This window comes from Gymnoscopelus microlampas (genome assembly GCF_963454915.1).
Source record: "Gymnoscopelus microlampas genome assembly, chromosome: 11".
NCBI classification, from domain to species: domain Eukaryota; kingdom Metazoa; phylum Chordata; class Actinopteri; order Myctophiformes; family Myctophidae; genus Gymnoscopelus; species Gymnoscopelus microlampas.
Genome location: NC_139948.1, coordinates 49,106,368 through 49,120,756, shown reverse-complemented (window position 1 = coordinate 49,120,756; position 14,389 = coordinate 49,106,368). Strand labels below are relative to the sequence as shown.

Sequence of the window (14,389 nt, the reverse complement as noted above, 5' to 3'; positions counted from 1 at the left end):
CTTTTAATTGTTTTATACGATCTGCGGATCATTTCTCTTAGCCAGTGGAGCTTTAGTTACCGTGAGCTGTGTTTTCTTTTTCTGTAGTTTTTCAATCTTCAAATCATACAATCTCTTAAAATCAGCGTGAGTTTCCTTTTTGTTATTAGCGCGGTAGTTCCTGGCCAAACAGGAAACCGGTGCGGTAGTTCCTGGCCAAACAGGAAACCGGTGCATTTCCGCTTCCGTTTTCCGGGCAGATGACGTCATTTTCGCAGGAAAGTCCCCCCCGACACCGTTCAATAGAAAATATATAAATAAGAGACTTTCGGGGGTGAGATTCATGGAGTGGGTGTTGTGAAACATTTGCCACTCACAAAAGATATACAATTTAACTTGAAAAAGTTACCTAGCATTACTTTAACCCTATAAGTAATGCAGTTGGCTAATTCACAATCTGCTGCCTGTGCAGAATCACTGGTAAACTTAAACATTCATGAAGTATGCTCTACAGAACCCTATACCCCAAAATGTATTGGAGCTAGAGAGTGAGAGAGCTGTCCAGGTTCTTTCTTGTGTTCCCGCTTTTAAATTGCACTGCATCTGTATTTTGTTAATAATTGTCCTAGTCATTGAATACGGTATCTCTCACTGTGCAGCTGATGCAGTATGTCTCGATTTTCTAACAATTTTCAAACTGCCGTCGTTCTTTTTAAATGTAAAAAAAAATAGCAGATCTACAAGCTCACAACGAGTTGCGTTTCAACACGGTGCGACACGTTGAGAGCTAGTAGATCGTCTTTTTTCATTTAAAAAAAAAATCTCATCACTGATGTTAATGTCACTGTACCCTCCAAGGGAGTACACCTTGTTTGCCTCTGAATGACGCAGTGGTGGAAAAAGTACTTAAATTCTTTACTTAAGTAAAAGTACCAATACTGCAATATAAAAATACTCTGTTACAAGTAAAAGTCCAGAATTCTAAATTTACTTGAGTGAAAGTACAAAAGTATTGGCATCAAAATGTACTTAAAGTACCAAAAGTAAAAGTACTAAATATTTGAAAATAGCCGATCTACAAGCTCACAACGCGTCGCGTTGCGACGCGTTGTGAGCTTGTAGATCTGCTATTTTCAAATAGCTTATGTATAAAATAGCTAAAGTGGTTCAATTATGTTTCATAATATCATAATTTATATCTGAAAAGTAACTAGTAACTAAAGTTTTCAAATAATTGTAGTGGAGTAAAAGTACAATATTTGCCTCTGAGATGTAGTGGAGTAGAAGTAAAAGTATTGGAAATTGGAAATACTCAAGTAAAGTACAAATACCTCAAAATTGTACTTAAGTACAGTACTTAAGTAAATGTACTTAGTTACTTTCCACCACTGTGAATGAGTGAATTAATGAATGAATGAATGAATGGGTTCATTCACTCTCTGCCACAGATGCAGGATGTCCTTTTGGCCTGGTGGAGATATGTGCCCTACTGAGCGCACCTTTCAAGTGCTTTGTTCTGTTCCTTTCTTCTCTATATATAGTGCCTTTTCCGGAGCCGTCGCCTCAGCCAGACACCTTCAAAAGGAAAGACGTCGTAGAGATTCTGTCCCATAAGAAGGCACACAATGCCTGTGAGTAGACATTATTTTCCTAATTAATCTGGGCCTCAGAATCAAGGCAACTGTTTTTTTGCCAGACCCAAGGGGTCTGTTTTCTCCATACATGGGCATGCCACCTTTGTCCTTAGGCCCCAGCCATAAAAGTCCGTCCCCCTTTCGTCCATATATGGGCATAGACACATGGGCATCTGCCGGGTCTGGCAGAACCAGGTCTCCTGGTCTTGTTTTTATGCTGCTTGTGTCACACCATAACTCCAGAAGTGTGATAAAATGTGTAAAATGCTTAACCCATTGAGACCTGAAGCCGATTCTACATGTCTCCTAAATCTCAACGGTATTCTCAAAAACGTATGTTTCTATATCAGTGGTGCTCAATCTTTTTCATGTCAAGGACCCCCAAAACTATATGTATTTGGCCGCGGACCCCCATCAAAATATTTTGTTACAGGGACCCCCCAGAAGCAAAGATTTGAGTTAAAAATGTTCGCTTTAAAAATATATATATTCAAAGATTTGCACACATTTCCACGATTTTTCAAAAATAGCAGATCTACAAGCTCGTAGCGCGGCACTCGGTGCCGCGCTATGAGCTTGTATATCTGCTATTTTTGAATAGCCCAAAGTGTAAAATAATGCTTTTTAGCTCAAATCTAATGGGTTAAAGGCGCTTTGCGCGCGCGGTACGCATGCATGCCTCCCCTTCGGTTGTAAAACGCTCTCTGCGTCTTTGCCCCTGACCCCCCCCCCCCCCCCCCCCGCAGCCATCCTCATAGCGCACCTGAAGCTGTCCCCGGCGGAGCTGCGTAAGGTCCTGATGACCATGGCCACCGACAGACTGGAGCCGGCCCACATCAAGCAGCTCCTCAACTACGCCCCCGACGCCGACGAGGTGAAGCGATACGACCGCTACCGAGACGACCCCGGCAAGCTCAGCGAGCCCGACCAGTTTGTCCTGCAGGTATAGGACTCTGCCAGTGGGTGGAAAAAGTACTCAGATATTTTTACTTAAAGGTAGGGTAAGTGATATTTTTTGGTTGAAACAAAACGTATTTTGTTAAAAGGTTAAAATACTATATTCTGATAGTAATCATTGCTATAGAGTGTTTTTTCAGTAACAGGAGTCTCCCTGTCTCTCCAGCTCTTTAATACATTTTTCGGTAGGTGTCAAAATCTCAGCCAATCAGGAGAAAGTACCCATTTTTAAGCTTAATTTGTATAGTGTTCCAGTTCTAATTTTGTCAGCTCATTTCTTAGTGTCATCACTTCCAATTTCACTTGTTTAATCTGTATCCTGATTGAGTTCTCTGTCCTGGTTGGATAAAATTGGAAAAGAAACTGAAACGAAAATGCATTTTCTGTTTAATAAAGAGGTGGAGAGACAAGGAGACTCCTAATACTGAACAAACACCCTATAGCAATGAGTACTGTCAGAATATAGAGCTATTTAACACTTATTTTAACCAAAGCAAATCACTTACCCTACCTTTAAGTAAAAGTCTCAATACTGCAATGTAGAAATACTCCGTTAGGGCGCGCTCCCACCGCACTTTTATTTTACCTCTGGGGAGGAATCTGCCAATGCTTTGTCAATGTAAATGCGTGGATTCACGCAAGAGCGGATCTTTCCACATGTCGCGCAGACCTTGCGTTTATCTGCTCTACACGACTTGTCCATTTGAAGCATATAACTGCTGGAGGCAGGAGTTGATTTTCCCCCTCTGTCCAATCGGGTGAGTCGAAGGCGGATCGTCCCAAGACTCAGGAAGCACCATGGTGCTCAAGGCAGAAGGCGGTGCGGGCTACGGGGAGGGTCCTGAAAGTGAGTGACAGGCGCGTCACTCCCGTTTTTTAGAATCCGCTGGCTGCTAAAAACTGTGGCCGCGCAAAACCTGCGTTTAACAGCAGCCGACGATGTTTTGGGGGGAGCGCGCCCTTACAAGTAAAAGTCCGGTATTCAAAAACTTACTTGAGTAAAAGTACAAAAATATTGGTATCAAAATGTACTTAAAGTACCAAGAGTAAAAGTAATAAAATGTTTGAAAACAGCAGATCTACAAGCTCACAACGTGTCACGATGCGACGCGTTGTGAGCTTGTAGATCTGCTATTTTCAAAAAGCCTAGGTATAAAATAAGGCTAAAGTGGTTAATGCATGCGTTATAATATAATAATTGATAATTGCAAAGTAACTAGTAATAAAGTTTTCAAATAATTGTAGTGGAGTAAAAGTACTGAAAATTGGAAATACTCCAGTAAATTAAAAAAATACCTCAAACTTGTACTTAACACATTGATGGCCAAGATCGCATTGATGCGTTCTTTCAAATCCATCGCTTGATTGCCAGCAATTCAAAAGAAAGCAGTGATGCGTTCTTTTGAATTTTCATTGTTTAATCTGTGATCGCGCGGGTCTGTTTATTTTTCATCAGCACTTTCGTTTTCCACTTACGTCACACTCACCCGGAGCCGGATGTATAACGCGGATTTCGTTTCCGGGTCACATTGTTTTTCTCTGGTCATTTTCGACCAGAATAGGGAAAAACACGTTTTTTCACACGGTATGAAGTACAAACGGAAAGCTCAACTTCTATTTTCTTTGGTCCGGGTGACTAACAGTCATCGCCGTCGCGTATCACATCGTTTTCAGGCCGATCCGGGGATCAGGGATTGTCGAAAACATAACATCCGGTGAATGACCGGATGTGACGTGGGCCTGTTTGGGAGGGGGCGAGCGAGGTGATCAATTGTGTGGATTTGCTGCTCTCTACTGGTGGAACTGTCGTATGTGCTTAAAACCACAATCAGAGAATTTATTTGAATGAAAAATTACAAAATTAAAAAATTAAAAAACACGCAAATTGCTGGCACAGGGCGAGTACATTATGAATAAACTCTGGCAGTCAATGTGTTAAGTACAGCATTGGTTCTCAAATTGGGGTACGGGGACCCCCAGGGGTACTTGAGGCAGTTCCAGGGGGTCCCCAGCTAAATGATGGATAGGAACCAAATGGACCCTTATGGTTCTGTAACTCTGAGAGTGTACAAATGGAACCAAATGGACCCTAACGGGTCCATTTGGTTACATTTGTACACTCTCAGAGTTAAATTAACATTGATTTTATAATATAAATTCGGGTCCCAGAGGTATAAATGCCATTAAATGGGGGTCCGTAGCCTAATACATGTCAAACTGGGGGTCCTTGACATTAAAATGGTTGAGAATCACTGCTAGAAAGCCGTATAAATCTTCTCTTATGGGGGTCCCTGGCATATCTTTTCAAATGGGGGTCCGCGGGCTAATAAGTGTCAATTTGGGGGTCCTTGACATGAAAAAGTTTGAGAACCACTGAAGTACAGTACAATAATATTGCTGAAAGGTTCACATTCATTAACTGGACCGTACTAAAAAGCATCAACCTCAGTAAATGTGAGTGAATCTGACGCGTGAGATGTTCTCCCGCAGATGTTGTCCGTCCCCGAGTACAAGATGCGCCTCCAGAGCCTCCACTTCAAGTGCTCTCTGCAGGAGAAGACGGAGGAGATGAGAGGAGGTTATGAGTGTATCTACAACGCCTCCATGGAGCTCAAGACCAGCAAGAAGCTGGCCAAGATTCTAGAGGTACGGTCAGTATGTCCATCAAAATGTAAAATCCACTTTTATCCTCTATCTTAGGGGTTTGATGATGGAGAGGGCCACTATATTTCCACACTCACACCGGGCCACACTGCATATATTGTTGGGCAGACACCTCTTATCTCTGTATTTTAACATTTTTCGTAAATTAATGCTGTACTTTGCCTTTCTATGTCACACAAAATATCAAAAATAGCCGATCTACAAGCTCAAAACGCGTCGCACCACGACGCGTTTTGAGCTTGTAGATCGGCTATTTTTGCTATTTTTGAATTGGAATCCAGATTTGTTTATTTTGCTATTTTTTTATTGGAATCCTGAAAAGTAACATTTTTATTTAATTTCAAATGCATTTAGTTATACTTATGTTAACTTTATGAACTTAAATACAAAGACAATAGAAAACCATAGGGAGCGATTATGAGAAATCAGAAAATGAGCGGGCCAATCAATCAGTGACTGCGTTTCAACTGCTGTCCGTACAACAGTGAAAAGCATTCATCATAGCATAGTTTTTATTTCGTTTTCGTCAGTGAAACAATGTCGACGAAATCAGCACTGTCTCTAACAAAGCAAAAATATTGAATAACAATGTCAAGCGTTATGGTTTTGCTTCTTGTTTTTCATTAGTTTGTGTTGGCGATGGGGAACTACTTGAACACCGGACAGCCTAAAACCAACAAGACTACTGGCTTCAAAATCAACTTCCTTACTGAGGTACGAGCAACAATATACAAAAATAGCAGATATACAAGCTCATAGCGCGGCACTCGGTGCCGCGCTATGAGCTTGTATATCTGCTATTTTTGAAAAATCTTGAAAAAAAAAAAATAATAATAATCCTGTTGCCTCCTCCACAGCTCAGCACAACTAAAACAGTGGATGGGAAGTCAACGTTTCTGCATATTCTGATCAAGTCATTATGTCAACACTTTCCTGATGTTCTGGATTTTTCCAAAGACCTAACCACGGTTCCCCTCGCAGCCAAAGGTAGATCTTTTTATTTTAATTTTTACAATTCTATTCTTTCCACCTCCTGAAGTCCAAATGTGCGTCTAGAATGCCATGTTCTTACATGGTTGTGTTTGTCAATAAGCATTTTCAGAGATTTATATCTTTCCTCTCCTGTTTCACTCTCTCCTGCAATACGCACGCACACACGCACGCACGCACACAGAGGTGTAAAGTAACAAAGTACATTTACTCAAGTACTGTACTTACGTTTTGAGGTATTTTTTACTTTGCTGGAGTATTTCAAATTTTCAGTACTTTTACTTCTACTCCACTACATCTCAGAGGCAAATATTATACTTTTCTCCTCTACAATTATTTGAAAACTTTTATTTTATTATTATTACAAAACATACATTAACGACTTCAGCCCTATATCATTTCGGCCATTTGAAAATAGCCGATCGACAAGCTCATAATGCGCCGCGATGAGACGCATTGTGAGCTTGTAGATCTGCTATTTTCAAAAGAATTGTACACGTGTTATACATTTGAAAACTTTCTGACATTCTGCATAATGAGTACTTTTGCTTTCGTACTGTTAAAGGACGACTTCACCCATTTTCAACCTATCTTCATATAATAGGTCCTCACTAATGCTCATGATAAAACTGTACCATTTTTTTCTACTCAGTCTGTGTCTCATAGGAGAGCTGTGGACAGTTCAGAAACCCGTCTACCAGTGACATCATCGATGGGGAATCCAAGCTAATAGAAACTGCAGGCTTTGTATTCCTGGAAAGCTGCAATGCAATAATAGAAGCCATTGTTCTCGCGTTAATAAAAATCGAAATAAAATGTTTTAAATCTTGTTGAGAAAAAAAATCCTGCCTAATGATGATGTCACTGGTAGACGGGTTTCTGGACTGTCAACAGTCCTCCTATGAGACACAGACCAAGTAGAAAACAATTGTACCATTTTATCATGAGCATTAGTGAGGGCCTGCCCTATTATATGAAGATAGGTTGAAAATGGGTGAAGTCGTCCTTTAAGTGTATCTTGATACCAATACTTTTAAAGTTTTACTCAAGTACATTTTTAATTACAGACTTTTACTTGTAACAAAGTATTTCTACATTGCAGAATTGATACTTTTACGTGTAAGTAAAAGATGTGAGTATACTTTTCCCACCGCTGCTCACACACACACACGTCTCTCTCCGTAGTGAACCAGAGGACCATCACGTCAGACCTGGACGACCTCCACACCACCATACAGGAGATCAGGGCAGTGTGTCAGAAGATGCCGGCGACCGCTGAGGACCGCTTCGCCGTGGTCATGAGCGTATCCTTTCCAAAGAGAGAGAGAGTCACACACAGCCAGTAATCTCTCAAGAACAGATTCAGTGCTGCGCTACTGAATCTGTCGGGAGCCCCGTTCAGAATGTGTGAGCGTTGGCCTACAAGTGGGCGTGCCTTCAGATCAGGAAGCAGGCCACGCTTTACCCAATCAAATGTAGTGGGCGGGATTTACATCTGTGCGTTCGCTTCCCACTGGAAACAAACCCAAATTCATTAAACAATAGCGTCCTCAGAGCCGGCAAAACCACGGAAAGTCAGTAACATTTTAACTTGTTCTTCCATCAAGCATGTAAGCTCCTTGCAGTGGCGTGCACAGACATTTTGAGGGGCAGGTGCTCAAGTAAAAAAAAGGGCACCTTGCTGCCTTAGTAGTGTGAGATTTATAGAAGAAAATTGCAACGCACATTTTGGGGAATTGTTAATATATTAGAAGCTTTTAATCCGGAATTGATCGATGTCACCATGGGCTACATACTGTAGACCAGGGGTCTTCAATGTTTTCAGGCCAAGGACCCCCTAGCTGAGAGAGAGATGAAGCAGGGACCCCCTACTCTATATTGTATAAAATTGTGTTTCAGATAAACTTTTGCTGCTCTTTTTCCCCTCTACACCTATAGCTTTTTGCCAAAAATAGCAGATCTACAAGCTCACAACGCCTCGCAGTGCGAGGCGTTGTGAGCTTGTAGATCTGCTATTTTTGGCTAAAGTTCTCCTCAGAAAAGGGATGCTAGGTTTCGAGTGGTTATGGTAAAAAGAAAAATCATATCACATAAAGATATACATACATACATACATAACTCTGAGGACCCCCTATGGGTCCCGGACCCCCTGTTGAAGACCCCTGCTGTAAACTGAAAAAGGGCACTTCTGGTCAAGAGGGCAAAGGGCAGGTGCTCTAGCACCACATAGAGTCTATCTGTGTACGTCCCTGGCTCCTTGACTCACAGCGTCTGTAGAACTTCCTGGAGAACAAGCACCCGGCGCTCCAGTCTCTGGAGGCCCTGCAGCAGAGGTCCGTGGACGAGTTCAACAAGACGGCGCAGTACTTCGGCGAGGACAGCAAGACCACCAACACAGAGGCCTTCTTCGGCATCTTCTCCGAGTTCATCAGCAAGTTCGAGGTGAGCGTTTATTGCCACACAGTGTAGATCCTGAGTGTTAAAGCCACGATCCGGGATTTTGAATGAATAAAAGTTTATTTGAACCGATCTGTATGGTAGAGTTAGCTCTGGTCCATAGTGTTAGAAGGAGTTCTCCTTAACCCATTGAGACCTGAAGCCGATTCTACATGTCTCCTAAATCTCAACAGTATTCTGAAAAGCGTATGTTTCTATATCAGTGGTGCTCAAACTTTTTCATGTCAAGGACCCCCAAAATTATATATATTTGGCCGCGGACCCCCATCAAAATATTTTGTTCCAGGGACCCATTGCCCCGAGGTGAAAAAGGTGACAACATGATGTTTTCTTTCGGGTCAGGTGTCACACAATTGCCCTATTTGGGTTCAAAAAGGTGACTGTAGCTGAAAAGTGACACTTTTGCATGTCTGCCATAGGCGGCGGGTAATGAAGGCTAGGGTAGGCTAAGCCTTCCCAAATGTTATGCTGGGAAATTCTGGGAATTAATAATAAATCAGTAAAATCAGGCAAAAATATGAATAAAAAAACCTAATCCTAATCTAACCCTAACCCTAACCCTATAACTGAAATAAAGTAACCAAAAACCCAACAGAAACTAACATAATCCAACCAGAAACCTTTGTGCGCGTCCGATCCCCTGCCTTCCCAATTGTCAAGCTCACCCGCCGCCTATGCAGGGAAAAATATATATTGAAAGATTTGCACACATTTTCACGATTTTTCAAAAATAGCAGATCTACAAGCTCGTAGCGCGGCACTCGGTGCCGCGCTATGAGCTTGTATATCTGCTATTTTTGAATAGCCCAAAGTGTAAAATAATGCCTTTTAGCTCAAATCTAAAAATGACACAGTTCCAGGTCTTAATGGGTTAACGCTATGGTAGTTGTGATCCTTTCCCCTCACACCCACGGTAGCGCAGCCTCTCGTCTTTAGTAAAAAATAAAAAATAGACTTTTGCTAATCACCAAAAAAAAGCCCCCCACCACACGTCTGGCCGGAAAATAAAATATTTCACTGGAAGGAAAACAAATATTTTGGTTACTAAAGATAACTAAATACATTTACTCAAGTACTCTACAATGCGACGCATTGTGAGCTTGTAGATCTTTGCTATTTGCGAAAGATTTTTAGACATTTTATACGTTTGAAAACTTGTGAAATGGGACATTCTGCTTAAGGAGTACTTTTACTTTTGTACTTTAAGTATATTTTGATACCAATACTTTTGTACTTTCACTCAAGTCAATTTTGAATTCCGGACATTTACTTGTAACAGAGTATTTCTACATCACAGTAGTATTGATACTTTTACTTAAGTAAAACATTTACAGTACTTTTTCCACAACCTTTTATGCTTTTTTTTTTTTTTTACAGAGAGCCCTCACCGACCAGCAGGTGGCAGAAAACCCTAAAAGCCCCATGGCTCCACGTATGGCCTCCCCCCTGGCCTGGTAAAACACACATAAACACACACACACACACGCACACACGCACACACACACGCACACACACACACGCACACACACACACACACACGCACACACGCACACACGCACACACAGTATGACGTGGTTCACAAAAACTAATGTTTTTATGTGTTCATGTATTTTTCTATTAAAGTTATAAAGCTATAAGGGTCGGGGCTGCAAAGCTTTGGATCAACACAGGAATCAGAGAAATGGATAAAATATGTTTCATTCATAAATATGGTCAACTGAGTGTGTGTGTGTGTGTGTGTGTGTGTGTGTGTGTGTGTGTGTGTGTGTGTGTGTGTGTGTGTGTGTGTGTGTGTGTGTGTGTGTGTGTGTGTGTGTGTGTGTGTGTGTGTGTGTGGGCGTGACTAAAACTAAAATCTGGGAACGCATCGGTGTCATTTTAAGATTTCTTTGGCCGATCAAAAATAGTAGATCTACAAGCTCATAGCGTGGCACCGAGTGCCGCGCTATGAGCTTGTAGATCAGCTATTTGTGGAGAAAAGAAATCATGAAAATGTGTGCAAATCTTTGAATGTAAATATATATTTTTAAACATTTGTAAAATATTTTGTCCCAGGGACCCCCAGAAGCAAAGATTTTAGTTGAAAATATATATATTCAAAGATTTGCACAAATTTTACCGATAAAAAAAAAAAAAAGCAAATCTACAAGTTCATAGGTATGAGCTTGTAGATCTGCTGTTTTTTAATAGCCAAAGAAATCTAAAATTGATAAGATTTCTTTGGGCTATTCAAAAATAGCATGTCTACAAGCTCATAGCGCGCAGAACTGCGATTTGGGAAAATCCGTCAACATTTTTGCAAATCTTTAATATATACTTTTTTAAACATTTGTAAAATATGTTGTTCCAGGGACCCGCCCCGAAGCAAAGATTTTAGTTACAAATGTTTGCTTGAAAATATATATATTCAAAGATTTGCAAATAATGTCACAATTTCTTTTAAAAAATAGCAGATCTACAAGCTCATAGCGCGGCACTCGGTGCCGTGCTATGAGCTTGTATATCTGCTATTTTTTGAATAGCCAAAGAAATCTATAAAAAGTAGTCTGAAAGAATCGCATTCAAACATCCTCTAATATCGTAGTTGAGTTGTAGCCAAAATGGGCGTCCAATCCATAGATGTTGGGTATGAACATGTATCAACACAAATCTATAATATTATATCAATGTATAAGACATTAAAAAATTAAGTTTATGAAACATGCTATTCTGAGATAGATATTTAAACGTGACTTAATGAGAGATAATGGTGGTGAGTGGCGTGGACGGAGACCACAAAGGGACATTTTTTTCCTACTAGTTTACATGTGTATTTTTGTAAAGCCACCCACCACGTTGAATGTAAAATCAGGTTCATTGACTGACTGGAGTATATTTTCTCAGTAGAATATTCATACACCTATACTGTCGCTTATGCAGTCCTGATGGTACTTTGTAAACATGTAATTATGTCCCCATGCCTCAGTGTTTGTAATATACCTGTATAAGTCTGTTCTAAGCCATTTGTAAGACATTTTCTAAACTGTGTTGCACTCGTTTGATGTTGTATTTCATAATGCTAATAGAGTCTGAACTGAGGGGGGGTTGAAAATCATTGCAAAATGCACAGATCCCTTCATTATTATCAGTTTAAAGGACAACTTTGTTTTTTTACAACCAAGGTTTATGTTTTAGATTGTAATTAAAGTAAATAAAAGATGAGTGTTAACATTTTTCAATGTACTACTTTCTAAAGTTTTCTGTCCGGTGGCTAAATATGTATTTTTTTACACAATAACCCGGCGTTTTCTTTATTATTATTTAAAGTAGCTCTTCTAGCCCCCAATAACTCACATCTGGCCATCAAAGACCACAGGACCTTTTTTATTGTGTGAAAAAGGCATATTTAGCCACCAGACAGAATGCCCCACGCCCACTGTAAAAAATATCGCGAAAATTGCTAAAACTATAGAAAGCAGTAAATGAAAATAAAATAACACTCATCTTTTATTTACTTTAATTACAAGCTAAAATATAAACCTTGGTTGTAAAAAAACAAAGTTGTCCTTTAAAATCATACTGTATAACTTTTTCACTGGTATATTTTTCCACAACCGATTTTTGACGAACTTCTTTAACTCGTTCACTCCGGGATACGCATCTACACATGTCTTCTAAATCCTAACAGTTTTCTGATAATAGTATCAGTGGTTCTCACACTTTTTCATGTCCAGGACCACCCAAAACTACATGCGTTTGGTCGCGGACCCCCATCTCAAAATAAGTCATAGTTGTTCCAGGGACAACCCCCAGAAGCAAAGATTTCAGTTACAAATGTTCAAAGATTTGCACACATTTTCATGATTTTTCAAAAATAGCAGATCTACAAGCTCATAGCCGCTTGTAGATCTGCTATTTTTGAATAACCCAAAGTATAGAATAATGGCTATAGCTTAAAATCTAAAATGACACGGATGCGTTCCCCAGATTGAACGGATTAAACACTATTTTTAGTCGTGAGTGGATAACCCCCCATACACTCTCCAGAATGTCACAGGCTCCGGAAATTAACCGGAAACAGTATTTACTTATTTATTTTAATGTTAATATACATACCAAAATATCCCCCCCCCCCCCTTCCTGCCGTTTGGACCCCGCAAAATTAGTTTTTGAAGCGGCGGCACTTTCCACGGTTTTGTTTTTGAACTGAATTCTGGGAATCGAAGTTCTTAAAACAGTCCATAGACAGGAGCCACCAGTGATGTCACCAAACTACAACTGCAACCAATGTCACACAATGCAGTATGATTTTAAAGAGTTCAAAAGATTTCTATAAGAGGCACGTACAGTACTGTAGCTGGACTTGAAACGCTGTTTTAACCCATTTAGACCGGGAAAGATTCTGTCATTTTTAGATTTATTTGGCTATTCAAAAATAGCAGATCTACAAGCTCATAGCGCGGCACCGAGTGCCGCGCTATGAGCTTGTAGATCTGCTATTTTTGAAAAATCTTTGAATATCTTTGAATATATATATACATATACATATACATATACATATACATAGATATAGATAGATAGATAGATAGATAGAGTATTTTGCCATATCAGTAGGCTGCGCTAGCCCTCCTGCTTTCGTGCCTAGAGGGGCGGGTTTAACATCTCCGCCCCGTCAACACAACATTGCGAGCGACGCCCACTGCACTCTGGTTGGTTGGGGGAAATGAAACACTTCCTATATCGGGTACACCGACGCGCTGCTCCAGGCTTTTATTTTATTAGCAAAACTAAACAATAAAAGCCTGGAGATCGAGGCTACCATATCAGTGATTCTCAAGCTTTTTTTGTGTCAAGGACTCCCAAAATTATATGTACTAGACCATACCCAGTCGACGCATCCGTGGGGGGATATGCGCACATGATCTGGCAACCCGGGAGGAAGTTCGTCCCATAGCTGGGCAGCCCCGTAACCATGGCGACATTCTTTGACACAAAAAGCGCCAATAAGAAGCTGAGATTTGATGAAATTGAAAAACGGGCTTCACAGTTAAGTTCAGATGGTAATGGTCAATGGCTGTGTGCAAAATCAGAGCAATTGCTCCAGCCACTGAGGAGAACCGGGTAGCTTCACCAACTCACCTACTCACCTACTCAAGACGGTTACTAGAATCATAGTAGGATTTGGCCGCGGACCCCCATGTCAACATGTTTGGTTCCAGGGAGCATGATCTTCGCTTTATCTTCACTTTAAAAAAAAGATATATTCAAAGAATGGCAAAACATTTTCACGACTGTACAAGTTCATATGAGCTTGTATATCTGCTATCTTTTTGCGTAGCCGAGGATATCTAAAATGACAGAGATGCGCTCCGCGGTCTTAAGACCGGGAGAAGCATCTGTGTCATTTTAGATTTCTTTGGCTATTCAAAAATAGCAGATATACAAGCTCATAGTGCGGCACCGAGTGCCGCGCTATGAGCTTGTATATCTGCTATTTTTGAAAAATCTTAAAAATATTTTTTTTAGATTTTTTTTCAAAAAACTGTTAGGATTTAGAAAACATTTTAAGAATCGGACTCGGGCCTTAATGGGTTAACGGGTTTAACGGTTAGCGTGCAATGTTGTGTTTAGCTCCATTCCACCATGTCCTACACTGTAACAGAGATATCGTGTGGTTTGTACAGAATGAGAGTGTATTATAGAGAGATTTCTAGCTATTTCAAAGCACT

The 14,389-nt window shown here is 40.4% G+C and overlaps 1 protein-coding gene across 1 annotated transcript in view; it reads left to right on the top strand.

Moving 5' to 3' along the window:
* grid2ipa (glutamate receptor, ionotropic, delta 2 (Grid2) interacting protein, a) overlaps nt 1-10,139 on the top strand; it is a gene marked incomplete at both ends in the record, with an annotated part of 83,719 nt that extends 73,580 nt beyond the window's left edge. The window contains 8 exons of the mRNA XM_084070834.1: nt 1,521-1,610; nt 2,360-2,556; nt 5,061-5,216; nt 5,862-5,948; nt 6,092-6,221; nt 7,410-7,528; nt 8,502-8,666; nt 10,059-10,139. Coding sequence (XP_083926960.1) covers nt 1,521-1,610; nt 2,360-2,556; nt 5,061-5,216; nt 5,862-5,948; nt 6,092-6,221; nt 7,410-7,528; nt 8,502-8,666; nt 10,059-10,139 — 1,025 coding nt within the window. The remainder of the gene's footprint in view (nt 1-1,520; nt 1,611-2,359; nt 2,557-5,060; nt 5,217-5,861; nt 5,949-6,091; nt 6,222-7,409; nt 7,529-8,501; nt 8,667-10,058) is intronic.
* Nucleotides 10,140-14,389: the final 4,250 nt, after the last annotated feature.